The 17,191-nt window shown below is 44.4% G+C and overlaps 1 protein-coding gene across 1 annotated transcript in view; it reads left to right on the top strand.

Moving 5' to 3' along the window:
- drosha (drosha ribonuclease III) overlaps nt 1-17,191 on the top strand; it is a 97,520-nt gene that overhangs the window by 18,200 nt on the left and 62,129 nt on the right. Inside the window, exons 13-16 of the mRNA XM_030078938.1 lie at nt 1,258-1,427; nt 3,471-3,595; nt 6,146-6,245; nt 13,522-13,629. Coding sequence (XP_029934798.1) covers nt 1,258-1,427; nt 3,471-3,595; nt 6,146-6,245; nt 13,522-13,629 — 503 coding nt within the window. The remainder of the gene's footprint in view (nt 1-1,257; nt 1,428-3,470; nt 3,596-6,145; nt 6,246-13,521; nt 13,630-17,191) is intronic.

Here is a 17,191-nt window from a genome sequence, read left to right as displayed (position 1 = left end):
ATCCTGTGCTGCCTTCCTCTGCCCTTTGTCTCTCTCTTGTGGTCAGCTGTGGCAGAACACGGCTCCCAGATTTAAAACATGCAGCAGAAAAACAAAACAAGCTCGCGTGTTTCCATTGATGTTTACTCCCGGCGTCTCTGTGTTTGTAGCCCCCGGTGTTTGCCGTGCGGTCTTGGCAGCGACCGGGCCAGTTCAAGTGACTGAGCCGCTCTGCAGTTGCGTGTCATTCATCTTCGATACACATGATGGTGCTGGTGCACTGTGATATCGCCGCAGCATTTTGTTATGACAGCTGTACCACCTACATTCTTTCCATCAAAAAACAATTTCTCTTTAGCTCTCCCAATTTAGTGTACTGCGAACACTTATCTGCCTCTTTTACAAAAGCAAAAACAACAAAAAAGCAGTCCAACCCAGTGTTTTTGATGTGATCTGTCGAAAGAAGGGAGGGAGGGAGGAGAGAGAGTTAAAGTGAGAGCATGATGTTGTTTATTTGAGAGAGTGATAGTGAGAGTGTGTGGGTATGCATTTGTTATTGTCTTAATGCATTTCCAGGAGTGAGAGGCCAATAGATTTTCAGGGGCTATTTGTGTTGAGTGAACACTTGTAAATGGAAGTCAATCAATTGCATGAGTGTCTATTAACCTGAGTCTATTTGACGTTGATTCTCCTCATATGCATGTGTCTGGGTGCCTGCACATCACAGATTTTGCTGTGCATTTGAGCATTAGTCATCATTGTATGGGGATAATTTTATGTCGAGCACATTTGCATGCCTTGCTGCTGCACATTAATGCCTTTGTCTGTGTATGTCAGCTGCATATTATATGTTGCTCCCACTGTAATACATGTGGACTTTGTGATACATGCAGGCATTTTTGTCCAGTGCTTGAAATGGGCTGAATTGGGGTGAAACGCTTGTATAAAAATTAAGATTTTCTCTGACTTTTAACCTTAATTAATGGGCCAGGGATTCTGCACCGCATGAGAATACTTGGTTTAAGAAGCTCTCTGAAACATTTCTTCCTTTACAAGGGATTCATCGCCTGTTGCAGTTCATACTTTGCAGCTGTCAAGGCTGTGAGTGCAATGTTAAAATATATATGTACATATGTAGTTGTTTTGTTTTATATTAATTGTGCAGCCCCGGTCCACTGCTTGCCTCCTGGTGTTTTTTTTTTTCATGCTCTGTTCATGCGTGCGTGTTGCCTGTGTTCATTCATGTGAGTCTAGATTTTCTCCTCATCCTTTTGTTAGACGGCGGGAAGGAGGTGCTGTCCATGCATCAGGTGCTGCTCTACCTCCTGCGCAGCAGCAAGCCGCTGGTCCCTGAGGAGGAGATCGCAGACATGCTGCAGTGGGAGGAGCTGGAGTGGCAGAAATATGCCGAAGAGTGCAAGGGCATGATTGTCACCAACCCTGGCATGGTAAGGCCCGGCTCCTCTGTTATGACAGGAGGTGGCCTTGTCTGCCGTTTTCAAGGGCGTCCGTTGTCCCCAACCCTGACTCTTTGAGAGACAGGTCGCTCTCGCTCGCCTGCGACATGAGCAACCTCGCCTATTATCTCCAAGGGCATTTGTTGTCTTCGCGGAACAATTCAAGCCAAAGCTTTTATTTCAAGATGAGGTTGGTTAACCTTTTGCCTGGCCTGCATTTTTAAAGATGTAATTGTATCTGGACAGGGGCGTAGACGTCTTGCTTGCTGAAAGGTTGCATATGAACAACGAACATGATTGCGTGACCCTGGGAGTGGGGGAGCTAATGAGTCAGGCCCTCTTCTTGGCAGCACTGAATGGCTGCATTTCGGTTTTCCAGATGTGGGTGTGTAATTGTACACCTTCCCTAGATCCAAGTCAAAGATTGGTCTGCCAGTCAAGCAGAGCCTTTTAAAAGGGTCATATACTGAGGCTTACCCTGTTTGGTGAAAAATAAGATATTTGGGGCAATGGTCAACCGTTCTGTCATCAGTCTTGTCATTTATTGTGAGATGGGGAGTTTTAAGGTATTAATTCTCGGGTTGCTACAAAGGTCTGGAAAGCCTCAGACAGTGATGGAGAATAAATTTGATTATTCCAGGTTTTAAAGTTTGCAGGCCGTCCTGACAATACTCTTGTTCAATCTTGATACATTTTATGAGCTTGTAAAACTGCTGTCATTCCAGATTGTGAAAGTGAATAATAATCTTCAGATACAGAGTGCTTATTTGACAGATTGCCCAGCCACTGTCAGTGCAAGTTATCTTGAATGGTGGCCAGAACCTTCAGATTCAGTTAAGAAATTAACTTCTCCATGAAATGAGCTCCCATAACTTTTCTTCCTGGAAAAACAGTGCATCTTTAATGGCGACCTCATGCTGCACCGGTACATGTAAATGAAGCTTTAAGCAATAAAACCTTCACAAAAGTTTTTTTTTGACCACTCCCACCCTTCCACTCATCAAATTAGGCTGTTTCTCGCTCTAAATGGTGTCCTTTGGTTTGCACTTTTCCCTCTCTGCCTTTTGTCCTCCCAACAACAGAAAATAGATAAGGTCAAGGAAATAACAAGCCATTTCATTAAATGGTTGGTGAGAGTATGGGATTTTGAAATGAAAACTGTTTTTGATCCCTCCCTGGGGAGAGGGGGGGGCGCATGAGAGTCAATACTTACAATATAACTCCAATGATTTGTCAAGGCAATTTCACCTATTGCGCTAGACGCCATAGATAGGTGCTAACAAATCAATGAGGGTCAATGCTAATCACAAAACACTTAAGTGATTATTTGTACAGTTGGCACAGTAGAGTAATGAGGGAATAAATATCATCAAACTCCAATCAGCTATGGCACATTAAAGCATAGGTAAATCATCAGTGAATGCAAAATGGTCTCGCATCTCAATTAGCATGAACAGTGTATTCGCATCAGTCTTCTCAACAGGGCAATCATCAAAGCCTCCATCAAACCAATCAAACCCGATTATGTTGCATAAAAGGAAAAATCAAAGTTGGTACGCAACCTCTCGCTCCCCAAATCAAAGTTTGTTTGCGACCCGCGCCGAGCGAGCGCGGCTAATGTCAAGGTGAGCGCGAGCCTCGAGCCATCTGCTCTTCAGCTCATCACGCCTTATGCTACAGCCCCTTCCTCTGATCTCGCAAAATGCCTGACAGGCAAACTGTGATTTGAGAGTTAACTGAGGACATGTTGCTTGTCAATCTCCTCCCCGATAAGGGCATGAGAAGTTCGCTCGCTGCTCCTGACATCGCTTTATCGCTGCCACGCACGTGCCACGAGCCGAATCTGATCACATCGCTGGGACAGACACCCTCATGGCGTGGATCATTTTGTTATTGCACATTTGATGGGTTCCCTTATTATTATTGAATGTGTTGGCGCTATAGCATGAAATCCAGCTATAGCTTTACATTGTGGTGTATTTTATTTATTTATTTATTTATTTATTTATTCATTTATTTATTTATTTTTTACAGAAGCCGAGCTCAGTGCGTATCGACCAACTGGACCGGGAGCAGTTCAACCCCGACGTCATCACCTTCCCCATCATCGTTCACTTCGGGATCCGGCCTGCCCAGCTCAGCTACGCAGGCGACCCTCAGTAAGATCAAACACGCGAAAGGCTACACACCTCGGCCTTCACACACACACGTGTTCAAACACACACCCCGGCGTATACATGTCAGCCAGGCCATGATGAGAACAGATCTCTCTCTCCTCGAAAACCCCCCCAACCCGCCCCCCGCCGTCTTCGTCTCCCACGTTCCCTCCTCTCCTTATTCACCATCGTTCTCTCAGGACATGTCGACGGCAGAATGCTTCGTGTTCTGCGCCGGGGAGAGCAAGAATGGCGTATGTCAAAAAGGAGAGAGAGAGGGGGGGGGAGATGGAAAGGCGGATAGAAGGATGAGGAAACGAGTGGCGTGACATTTTCACATGCGTCGTCACGGGTCCCGGGTTTCCGCTGGGTGCCTTCGCCGCAGGAGTCACGGTTTATGTCTTGTGAATAGTAATGTCACACACACACACATGCTACAGGGCTGCGACAGGGAATACTGTACTGTGCTGCTGCATAATTAACAAAAGCAGTATATTAGATAATCTCGGCTGTAGTCTCTGAGGTGTTTCCGAGATGCGACAACACCACGCCGAGCACCAATCAAAAGTCAGCCCCTTTACAGTACAAGCGCTGCCAAATCTAAATTTAAACCTGTGGGATTCTTTTAAATTCAAATATATGATCGTGATCGGCAAGGAGACGGAGGTGGACGACGACGGTGACAAAGATGCAAACGAGATCACGATCGTTATGAAATCCATTTGGGCAGCGCTAGTTTGCTTATGTCCTCCGCCTAATGTCCGCCGCCTCCCGCCGCTACGTTTTAGTCGGCCGTCTCTGTGTTCTTTCGTCCCCGTGTGCCTCGCCGCCGTGTTATCACCCCTCAAAGTGGCAGACAACGACAAATTTATGGACGGACGGGGACATCATTAGCCGGTGCAGAAAAGAATAGCAAGAGGCCAGTGGAAAGGATTTCCTACCACTGCTAATGATGCGTGTAGCGAGGGCAGGATTCGGCGTTGATTGCGGCGGCGGCGGCGATGCCACAGAGAGGAAGCTGCGGACACGGCATATATTAGTGCGGGCGACGGAGGAGGATGCGCCGTCTTCCTCCTGCCCGACGGCTACCCGCCGGACACATTTGCGTTCGGGGGCTGCCACTCCAGCCTCTCTGTCTCTATCAGGACCACTGAGGCAAGAATGAGGACGTGTGGGAGGTCAAGAGATGGAAAGCGAAAACAAGAGCCGGGGACGGAGGGATGGACGGTGACAGCCAAAGACAAGCAAGACAAGGATGGGAATGATAGCCGAGAGAGAGAGACGGCGAAAGGCGGCGAGGGATGGAGGGATAGACAGATGGAGAAGGAGAGAAAGCGAGGGAAGGACAGAAGGTTAGACAGCAACAGAGGGAGTTTAAAAAAAAAGAAAAAAAAAAGCCAGAGACACTGAGGAGAGAAAGAAGAGGCCGGGAGAGTAGGAGGCAGGGATGGAACGAGACAAGAAAGAGAGGGAGTGAGAGAGAGGGAAGAGAAAGAAAGAGGCAGCATATGCTAATGAAAGCATGTGCAGGGAGTGGCGGCAGCCGCGGCAGTGCTACCCTGAGAGCACACAGCGGATCTGTGGAAAGGTCATTGGAGCGGATTGGGGACGAGGGGGCCTCCCAGGCTGGATAGACTTTCTCTCTCTCTTTCTCTCTGTCTCTCTCTGTCTCTCTTTCTCTCCCTCTCTCTTTCTTGTCTGCCTGGGCTGCCTCAGTACGGAGGTGGTGGTGAGCCGATAATCGGGGCGGTAAAGCCGTCTCATTCCCCCGTCTCAGTCTCTAATGAAGTCTCCACTATTAAAGCTCTATAATTCTTCCATCCCACAGTACTCCCTCCCTCTTCTTCCTCCCCCCCCTCCCCCTTTCTCTCTCTCTTTCTCAATGCACCACCCTGCCCCCCCCGAACCCCCTCGCCACCCCGCCTCTCCCCGCCACCAATCATAATTGAATAACTCTTGGTAAATGAGGAGAAAGTCTCCTGAATGGGAGCAGAACGGTCACACTCGGCCCTCAGTCCATCAATCAGGAGGTGTGATTGAAAGAGAGAGCGCGAGAGAGAGAGAGAGACGGGGGAGAAAGGGGAGGTGGTTAGAGTGGTGGCTACATGTCACCTTGCCGATAACTCCCTGGCTCTTTTCAAATGCAAATGAGGCCAAAGACAATGGGTTTATAGAAAATGAGAATGAGAGGGAAGCGCGTTGTGAGATAGCTCTCATGCCATGTGTCAGGGCTGCTCAAATGTTGCATGACTGTAGCCCCGACGAGGAAAAAAAAAAGGTTTGAACCAGTAGCCCCTGCCAGTCCGTATGTGTGTGAACTTCTTTTTTCACCCCACAGTTCAAATGGTGAACATCTGAAACGGAGGGGAATCTTCTCTCTGCTGCCCTCACACAGAAGCAGCTAATGGAATAATGGCCGCAGGCTACTGTTAAATGATGTTGTTTAATATCGGGCGAGCCGCAGATGAAATATTGATGTGTTGTTGCGAAGAGGAGGAGAGCAAGAGAGATAGACTCCCGTCAGCCTGACGCCTCCTTATTTGCTATTGGCAGGTACCAGAAGCTGTGGAAGAGCTATGTGAAACTACGCCACCTGCTGGCCAACAGTCCCAAGGTCAAGCAGATTGACAAGCAGAAGCTGACACAGAGGGAGGTGGGTTGAAGGAGAGCAATAGTGCTTTTCTCTTTCCTCATTATCTTGCCTCATTTCCCACATCACACTTAATTTTTAATATTGTCCATAGGCCATTTCTGTTGGTTGCAGTTGTTATCTTGATGTGGTGCAACATGTCCTCAGTCTCAATATTTTGAAAGGTTATTTCCTGCTAACGTGATAGATATGACTGAGACATGGAAACTCCAGCACACTCTGCAAAAATAAAGAGGTCCATAGCTATTAATACCAAAACAAAACTATCACCGTTACTATTATTCCTGCTGTGCACATTGATTCAAATGCTGTTTATCTGGGAGCTCGCTGCTGGTTGTCAAAGTTATTGCCTGGAAGTAACAAGGAAGCTATTTCACTAAACAAAAGTGACACAGCCAAAGCTCACATAAACAACACCAATGTTTCCTAGTTTTGTTGACATTTGCTAAAACTGCAGTCTAACATTTGTGCAATTGCTGTTTCACAGCAACAGGGGATGACTTAAATTGTGCATGCAGTTTCTTAACTATGTCTGACTCTGAAATGTTTGGAAATGCATTATTTTGATCATGTCTGAGTGCAGAGGGGAATTGCACACAACACTGAGGGTACAGACAAATATTTAGACTTCTTGTGCAGTGTTAAACATACTCCGAGTTTCACATAATGTGGCATTTGTTGGTGTGAATAGCAAGCTTAAGTTGTGGAGTGATATGGAATTACACTGTTTGCTTTTAACTTACAGTCCAGTTTTCAAGCCAGTATCAGTATGCCTCCTATTATCAGTTTTCACGACTGAACACAAACCCAAATCTTTAAATTCACTCAAGTAATAAAGGTCTATAAGACTTTTGGAATAGAAAACATGCAGGGCTGTTAAGCATGCTGCCTGGCCTCTGTCTCACCCGTACTGCAGCACCAAAGACTGCTAGTATTTCTGATTTCCTTTCCTCACTCTTCCCATCCGCTCCTCCGGCATGTCTTATAATTACTTCAACTTCTGGGGAGGTTTTAGCCTGGAAATATGTCCCTCTTTATCTCCTTTGTTCGTGTATATTCTGGACTTGCTTTGTGTACATTGCAGAGTTTGGGGGGTTAATGAAGTATTCCTCAAAGAGATGTAATGTGTTTACAGCTTACAATTAAAGAAAGGGAGTGAAGGTCATTACACCACTGGGAGCCAGAAAGAAGAACATTCTCGGTCTAGTAAAGTGATGACCAGGTTGCCACAGGCAATAGAAAGCTGCAATATGTGTCCTCGTGGTAGGACTGTGGATCTTGTGTTTTGTCACACCATATCTGTCCTGTAGGAATTGCTGTAACTTCTTTACAGTAGATAGAGCGTCTTCTCTCTCCGAGGCTTTGGGTCTGCCTCAGATACAATCTTCTCCTTTGGTCCTTTCGAAACTCTCAGAACCAATAATGAGTAAGAAGTCTGAGCTCAATTAGCTTGTTTTCAGGTACCACGGCAGGGCTCTCTGACTAAGAGGCCCTGACAATCCCACTGTCAACCTGCAGTGGAGCAATTAGTGAACCCACACACACACACACACACACTTATACTCGGTCCATCATGCTCCACCACAAGCATTAGAGGTGTTAGTGTGTCTCCACAACAGCGGCAGTGCAGCATTTCCACTTACTATTTAAAGCTCAAGACAGTATCGCTAAACTTCTTGGGTAAATGGTGCGAGTCCTTCAGTGAATACATAAACGTCTTTTCCTCTGATAGGCAAGGTGTTCGCTACAAGGATTTTCTACTCAAGTCAAAGCCAGTGATGCTGCGGTCCTTGGTCTCACTGACCTGTATTGGTGGTGAACCGTGATTCATGCACATTGTTGAACAAGATGCGAAATTACATTGAGCACATTCTGAATGTAATATAGTCAACATTGATTTCTGTTGGTATTTGTTAAATTAAATGACTGAATTCTGAGTCAGTTTCTTTTCTTTTTTTTTTTTTTCTTTTCCCAAGCCAAACCATTATAGAACTGAGGAACAAACCTAGTCGTGGTAGGGATGAGCCGTTAACACGCCTATTTGTTACTGGTATGAAAGGCCATGTTAGGGGTGTTGATGGCAACACTCTCTCTAACCGGCTCTTAATTGGATGCTTCTGCTGTTAGTCCGGAGTCCAAGAAGGTCCACAGAGAGCAGAGGTGGCGCCCTGGTGAGAAGGCCAGATGGCGGCCCTTTCCAGACCTCATGCTGAGAGCAAGGAAGACTGTGTGTGGGTTGAGAGTGTATGGCACTGAGGGACATTCAGAGAAGGGGAGTGCCTGGAGGAGGAACCCCAAGACAGTCCATCTGAGAAACACAAACAAGCACTTTGCTAGTCCTGAAGCACACAGACATACAACTTTATACCCAAAATACTTCATAATAACTTGTTTAAAACATGTTATCAAAGGTTTTTGCAAATAAATTAAAAATGAGGCCAACAAGGCAGCTGTTGCAAATTATTATGATTTTTTTTTTTTTTTTTTTTTTTTTTTTTTTTTTTTTTTTTTTTGCTACGAACCCTGAACACAGTGCATCTGGCAGTTGTGATGTTCCAGTTCCAGTATCATTGTGATGCGCATGGTAAATAAATGCAGAAATGAAATGAAAAACAGACAAGCGATAAATGAGAGATCTTTCATTTATTTATCTTACCTTATCACCCCCCTCGAGTCAGGACTTTGAGCAGCACCTGTGGATATGTCTGCACCAGCTCACACATCTGGATTTGGGGATTTTTCTCCCACTCTTACATGCAGATGCGCTTCCTCAGGTCAGATGCGGAATATCTTAAAGGATCATTCCGGTATTTTTCAACCTAGGCCTGATTTTTCCACCTTTTGGGGTCCAAATGGCTCATTAGGGATTTAAAAAAATGGAATTGGTCCAGTGTTGAGCTACATCGCCACAGTCAGCAACCACGAAACAGCCTGCAATAAAATCAAATTGGACAAGTTTGCAGCAGATTGATGTGTGCACCACCTCAAGAGAAGTCGAGCTCAAGGAGAAGTCTTGCTCTGACGTCTTGTGTGTGATGAGTTGTTACAAAATGATGGCCAAACTTTGCACAGCAGGCTGCTTTTGTTGAATAGGAACACACTGAACTAGCTAGTTGTAGCTTGTTGTGGTACACATAGATGAGAACACTCCTGTCCATACGCTGCTCCAGACCATTGGGTCTGCAGTGACCATTTTATTAGGGATTAAAACTGCCAGCCAAAGAGGAGAAGAAATCATACACCAAAGCACTTTTTCCTAAAGAAAAATGCTGTTCCAAGAGTGGGGAGACCTGCTGCTGACAGAGTGGAGGTAATGTTATTAGACATAAAGAAAAATGTCAAGCTCTGTAGGGATCATTTCCATAATGTTGTCAGACACTTATAATGGCAGTGAGAACCTGTCAGTGGCAAAAACAAGCACTTTTAGTGGACATAATTTGACGGCTGAACTTGTGATTACATTGCAGCCTCTTTTGCGACTGCCAGCTTAAACGTTTTTTCTCAATATGGGGCCACCGTCAAAACTTTTTTTTTTTCCTATCAGTCATGTGGACCCCAAAAGTTGGACAAATGCGGCCGAAGTTGAAAAATACTGGCATTATCCTTTAAAGCTTCTAATTTCAAGTTAAACCATTCTTGGCTTTTACTGGGACCCCCAAGGACCATTATTTTGAAACTGCCGCAGTGTTAACTGGGATGTCTTCTGTGGGCCATTGTACTGTTGGAACATAAATCGTGAGTCCATTGTAAGATCTTAGGTCAGTATTTCACAAGAAATTTCTTGTATTTGGCTCCGCTTATTATTTTTATCTGTGTAAGTTTCCCAGTCCTTGACATCGAAAAGCTCCCTATCCCCAAGCATGACGCTCCCTCCCATTAACAATGATTTGATTGTGTTGAGCAAAACGTGGTTTCCATCAGACATGGAGCCCTAAGTTACAGGTGCAGAGTTCAATTTCGGTGTTATCAGACCACAGAAACGTTGTCTCGTTGCCTCAGAAACTTTCGTGTGCATTTTACAAACCCCAGGCTGTTGTCATACGCCTATTTTAAGGAGTGGCTTCCATCTGGTTTCTCTGTTATACAGCCCAGATGTGTAAAATGTGGGTTATGACCTAAAACTGTTCTTATCCTAGATTTGGTATGCATTGTTGTAGTAAGGGGTGTTATTTAAATGATGTTACAAGATTTTCGTGGTACTTCTTGCCATTTGAAAAGGAACATTTTAGTGCCAGAAGTAAGCAAATTATAATCATCCCTGTTTTGTTTTGCCACAAATGGCACTCATCAAAAATCAACCCATCATTTTGTATCTTAAATTTGCATCAGTCCGCCAATCCCCTTACCTGTGAGTTGTAGAATCATTGTTAATGCCATGGTATAGAGCGAAGCCACCAACATTACCTGCCAATCACCAGCCAGTGGTTGTTGAATGACTTAATGAATTAATGTCTCCAAAATGGCTTGTTAGAGTCTAGGTGCAAGAGCCCTCGAAGCTAAGTTAACTAAAAGATGTCATCACAATTTAAATATCACAGTTATTAGACAGCAGGTCGTCATATATGTTCACCGTTGTCTGTCCTGCAAGATTCTCAGTTGCAGGCAAGGAACTCATCGGAGTTAGCCTTTGGTTCTTAATTTCCCAAACCAAATTCCTTCTTATCTGGTTGCTTAGATTGGTCAGATGACCAGCTGTAGAAAGAGTCTGCGTAGCTCCATATCTTCAAGTTCCTAATGAATTCTTAAGTACTAACACTTGAAATTGTTTTATACCCTGCCCCAAATCTCTGCCTCTGCTTATCACAGTTCAGCGTCTGAATTCTACAGATAGTTCTTCAATGATAAAGTCAGTGGGATTAAATACTTTCCAAAGGCATTTTATATGGTTACACATCAGAGATGCACGATGCTGCAAAAAATCATTTTGTGGTTATGAATATTCACAGAGCATTGCATCACATTCCATTTGGATGCAGCTTTTCTGCATGATTTTGTTTTTCAGCTCTTGGACAAAACAATTTGGTGACTGAGAAATTAGATTGTAATGCTTTGGATTGACTTAGTTTTAATATAATAACAGATTTTCTCCAACATACAACTGTTTTTTATGCCAGGGATTTATGAATATCATTGACAAGGGCCATAACAGCCTCTTATGATTGTAGTAGTCAATTATGCAGTTTCAATTGCTTAATTGTGCAGCCCTATTGTACATGCAGGATACTCAATGAATGTCAGATGTGTCAAAATATTTTTTTTTTTGAAGTGCACAGGTCGGTTTGCTGTGTTGCCGGTGTGGCTGCAGTGTTTGTAATTTGTCTTTTTACTAAAGGGAGTGTTTGTTTTCAGCTGTCTGTCCTTCATCATGCTGAACATACGTCTGTGACAGATTTGCAAATTGTGGAGTAGTTTGTAAAGTATTGAGTGCAAATTCAACAGGTTGAAGAAAAAGACTTTGTGCAAATGAAATCAGAAGTAGGTTTGTATTAGAAATGGCAGTCCAGACTTTGCAGACTGTGGGGGAAAATGAAGCAAAGTCCATGCAAATCAAAATTAGACCAGACTAAAAAAAAAAAAAAAAATCCTGTTTTTCAGATCCTAATATTTACTTCGTATAATGAAAAAGTACAGTATTTGCCCTCTGAGAAAATATATCACGACTCCTTATCTAGCTTTAGATTTAAGTTTAGTTTGTTTGTGCTTACATACAAATGATAACTCTGACAAAGAGAAAAATAAAATGAAAGTAAAGTAAAAAGTAAATACAAAAACAAAACCCCAAAGGGGATTATGAAAACATCCTGCCCCAAAAAGATAAAGAAAAAAATCAGTATGACAAACACAAATGAACTGGCAGTGGGCAGAGGAAACCAAATGACATCAAAAGCTCAATGTGGTGGAGAACAGTGGGGGAAAAAGTAATAAAAATGCATAAATAACAAGTAAGTATGGAAAAACAAATTGCATTAAAAGTGTTGTGATACAGACAATGATATCACTAATAAAATGAAGACAGTGTGGTAGAAGAATAAAAAAACACAGCCAGGGCAGTAACCACCTACAATTGGCTTTACCATGTCATTTTGCATTTTCCAGAGAATAAAACTTTAGGATGAGTTAAAGGCTTAGACCGATGGCGATGAAAGTTTAACACACACTGGCCTGTCCTTGTTGGAAAAATGGTCCAATTCAAGTGGTGAAGTGCAGGTGATGCCACATAGAAGTAAACTCACTGCAAGCAGCTTGGTCACACAATCTCAACTACTCTCCTCCCTCCTGGTTAATTGGTTACCTTTTCCACTTTTGGCCGCTGCATGTCCTTGCAGAAAGCCCTGCATAATACAGTATTTACATATCGCTCACACTTCTCTGTGATTGCTGCTTTCCATACACAGTGGCTGGCTGTCCATGGAAAGATTGTGTGTGTGTTGGTGTGGTTGCTTGAGTGAGTATGTGTTTGTGTGTGTGTGTGTGTTCACTTTGATGCGCGGTTCAAAGTAGGATGGCATTATTTATTCATGCCTTTGTTGTTCTTATTTCCTCTGCGAGTCAAAAATTCCTGGCTTTCCATTTTAGGCAGATCACGGCTAACTCAGACGCAGTCGATAGCATCTCAGCTGAATGAAACGCACACGCACACACACACACAGACGCATGCACGCACTCTCCTCCCTCACGAACGCACACACACACATTTAGAGAGTGCAATCTGTCAATATATCTTCCATCTTGGTTGTTATTTGTAGGACCCTCTTGTCTCAGCCTCACCCGCCACCCCCCCCTCGCCACATCTCTGTTGAATTGCCAGTTATTTGCTGTAGGAGTGACATGGTGCACCGTGCGTGTGTGTGTGTCTGTGTGGGTGTGTGTACAGCTGTGGTCTCTAACGGTTGCTGCTGCTATTGCAGATACCTCTAGGCTCTTGTGTGGTGGTCTTAATGGGCAGGCAGGTGCCTGGGTGCTCCGAGCCTGGGATTGACGTCTGTGTACCAGCCGTTCCACAACGAGCACCGCCACTGCCCACAGCCATTCTGACCCGCTGCAATGCCTCAATTAGCCGGGACCCGCCGAGCTGTCACTTCCCCTTGTTGCTGCGGCGTATGTGTGTCATGCTATGGGGATTTTCAGTTTGTTGTATGTGCTAGCTGGCCTATCTGGAGGGAAAGAGAGAGGGTATATGGGGAGGGAGGGGAGGATGGGGCGGGGTTGTGAGGATGGGAGCTGTCCCTGTAGGCTGTGCTCAGGCGGATCAATAATTGACTGGCTGGTTGTTTGGCAGGAAGCTCTTCAGAAGATCCGTCAGAAGAACACCATGCGCCGCGAGGTGACGGTGGAGCTCAGCAGCCAGGGGTTCTGGAAGACTGGCATCCGCTCCGACGTCTGCCAGGTAACAGTCGTCAACTGTGCGCCCGCATGATTAGACTAATTCACGCGGATGTAGCATGCACACACACACACACACATAACACACACATGTGCACGTGCACTCAGAGACAACAACGTGGAAGAGCAACACACAAGCAAAACATAAATCTAGATAGATAGATAGATAGATACTTTATTCATCCCGCAGGAAATTCGCAGTTTTTCAGCAGTATCCACAGATCACAGATTAAATAAATCAATAATAAAAAAAATAAAATAAAATAAAAAAAAATAAAGAATAAGATCTAAGTACAACAGAATAAGATCTGAGTACAACAGAATAAAAAAATCTAAAAAAAGGTCTACTGGGTTTCCATGGGTTGTGGAATTTCTGGAAAGTCATGGAGCCTCGAAAGTCTGTTTCCATTCAGGGCCCTCAGGGAATTTAATAAACTCTTGGGACATGGCACACAATGACATCAAACCAAATTGGTAATAAAAACAATACAATGAGGGCAATATAATAATAAAACAATAGATACCTAATAAGACCTGAATTTGAAGTTTTAAAAAAAAATTGGTGAAAGAAAAACCCCTCCAATTTTGTTATGTGGGTTTTACAAATTCAACGTTTTAGTCATTGAAACGTCAAGAAATTTTACATTTTATTCCAAGTGGGGAACCCTGAGCCTTGTACATATTCTCAGACGAGCGCACACACATGTAACGAGACACACGTGTGTGAACGCGCATGAACTCCAACATGCAAATGCACACACAAAGACATGAACCCTCACACCTTCGTGCACTCGGTCAGGCCACTATCCATGGCACAGCTGGAGTCAGTAACTCTGACTTTTGATCTTTCCACATGTTGCGTCACTTTTGCATTCACTGCTAGTGAAATGTGTTGTGAGAATGAACTCCCACAGTGCCTGAGTAACCATACACTCAGTTAAGTAGTGTCACAGACCTGCCAAGTTATTTATACACAACTTCCCCACCACACAGAATAACAAGTATGCATGTACCATACGTTCCTTCACACATCTGTCAACATTAGAGTACAGTAAACCGGGATGGAAATTTATCTCAGCGTGGACTACATGTCACACTGAGCTCGGCAGCCTGACAGGAAAGTGTGATTTTCCCAGAGAAGAGGCTGTGTACTTGGCTTCATACTAACACAATATGCACTGTATAGTTCCCTGAATGTATGCATTTTTAACGTGGTCGGCCCCAAGGGGACATGAAGCCCTAACCGTGAAAGCGGTAGTGCCATGTTTGGCTTATTGAGATGTACAGACCTGCGTTTGTTCAGTTATTATAACTGTAATAATTATGGTTCAGAGAGGACTAATTTGCTTTATTTTCTACTGCTTTTTCTGTCTTGTCCAAAGTTGCTTGCCTATTACTCAGAGAGTAATTGGTATCAGCGTTCACCTCACTCTGTGAACACATTCCCTGCCCTACCCTTCTGTTTTGTCCTCTGTGCGGCGCATAGAGCCTGCAGCTGATACTCAGCGCTTACATTTGGAGAGGAATGACAGAAAGGGCTAGCCTAGCACGCCAGACCTCCCTCACAGCAAGGTCTTGCAAAGAAGGATCTGATCCATAATTGCTGCCCAATTATATTTGCCTCAAGCTGGAGTGGTACAGCTAATTGGTTCGAGAATAGTTTCAATTGGAGCTGAAGCGTCCACTCGGCACAACATGTGACACAGGTGAGCGGTAACGTCAAAACTGACCCGCAATCACTTGATTCTAAAAAGGAGGCAGCCAGAAATCAACCTCCTAGTTGTTGACATTCATGTCGGTACAGCGAGGTTGTTTCACTGTTTCACATGAAGGAGTCAAAGACCCGGCTGACCACAGGAGGCAGGGATGTGATCTATTTATTTATCCATAAGGCTGTTGAGCCATGTGTATCCACCTATCTATCTAATGATTTTTTTTTTTTTTTTTTTTTTAGTTCGGTACCGTTCTCCTGTCTTGTTTTGCCTTTTTGTGTCCCTAATCTCATCCTTGTGGAGGCTACCAGTTGGTCAGAATCAGTGAGATGGGAAAAAACACTCTCCACAATGTTTACCCATGCACATAAAAACAGGGAGGGTTTGCTGGATGTGGATTAGGAGTGGGAGTCACAGGGTAACCGGCGATATGGTACTATCACAGTATTTTACACACAGTAGTGTTAGAATCCCAGCATCACAGGGAAAAATAGGAACTCAAATGTGCATCTGGAGTTAAAAAACTCAAATATCAATACTTGGCGCAAGTGAATTGATAATTTATCACAAGAGGAAGTATCGCGATACGTTGCATCATCGATTTATTGTCCCACCCCTAATGAGGAGGGTGGTGGATCTTCATTAACAGAGCCCTCGCAGTGTATTTGTTCATTCATCATCACTTACTGTGTATTGATCAACTTAAATAAGCATCATATAGCCAAGTCAGGACATGCACAGATGCTGTATGTCTGTTTAATTATGTTCTAAGTCTGGGGAATAGGCAATTTCTATTGCAAATTACCTGGAATTTCTGATTTAATATATCTTAATAAATAGTTATAGATTGAACTAAAAGCACTGTAGGCCGGTATAGCCTTATAATGGCATTTCTGTTGCTAAGGCTACAGTGTACAATAAGAGACATGATGCCCAGGCCATGCAGTTCATAATATTTAATCCCACGAAACAAATGGATGCAATTTAAATCAGGAAAACAAGGTGGAATAGCCATTATATAACTGCAGAGTTAACAACATGGAGATGTAGTGAGTTGAAGCGTAATTTGAACACCGAGCTGGTGATGTTGCAGCCAGGCTACGGGGGAGAACTCGGGGCTGCTCATCCTGCTCGGCTGGACAGTGTCCAGGATCCTCAAGCTTCATCCCTGACAGTGAATTAGAAAATTTCCCACCTTTTAATTACCGGGGTATCACTCTAATAAGCCAGTCGCACACACACACACATACACACACTCACACAGCCGCTCAGTCATTCAGCCAGTCATCAGAACAGGTCAGGAGCTGTAGACACGAGCAGGGCCTGGCTTTGTTAATTGGCTGCTTAACAAGGCCTGGGGAGTGTGTCACCGTCGCCCCTGTGATGGCCCCGGGGCTGCGTGGCAGCACTGGTTGTAGCTGCCGGGCCGGCGGCTCGCCCTCCCCAGCAGCACTAATTAAAACATGCGTGGCTCCCTCCGCTCTCATGTGGTGGCATGGGGTTAATGTGTGTACACCAGCCTAGCTACAGTTTCTCAGCCACTCCGACTTGCCCGACTTGATAAGCCCCCGCTAATGATTTTGTAGATTGGCTCTGCATCAGGCTCGCCGACTGTCACATTCATTTGCTGACCACTGGCTGTTTTCTCTTCCACTTTGCGCTCTCCCTCGCGAAGTCGCCCTCCCTCGCTCGCCCTTTTTACTCGCACGCCCACTCGACTCACCAACCCACCCACTATCTCACCCACTCTCTCTCTCTCTCTCTCTTCCCTCTCCTACTTTACTTTCACTTGGATCTTCTCAAACTTCTTTTAAAGACATGACGGTCAGGAAGAGTGAGGGTTGACAGTGTTTG

The sequence above is a fragment of the Myripristis murdjan genome, chromosome 20, assembly GCF_902150065.1.
Source record: "Myripristis murdjan chromosome 20, fMyrMur1.1, whole genome shotgun sequence".
Lineage (NCBI taxonomy): Eukaryota > Metazoa > Chordata > Actinopteri > Holocentriformes > Holocentridae > Myripristis > Myripristis murdjan.
This window is presented reverse-complemented; position numbering and strand designations above follow the sequence as displayed.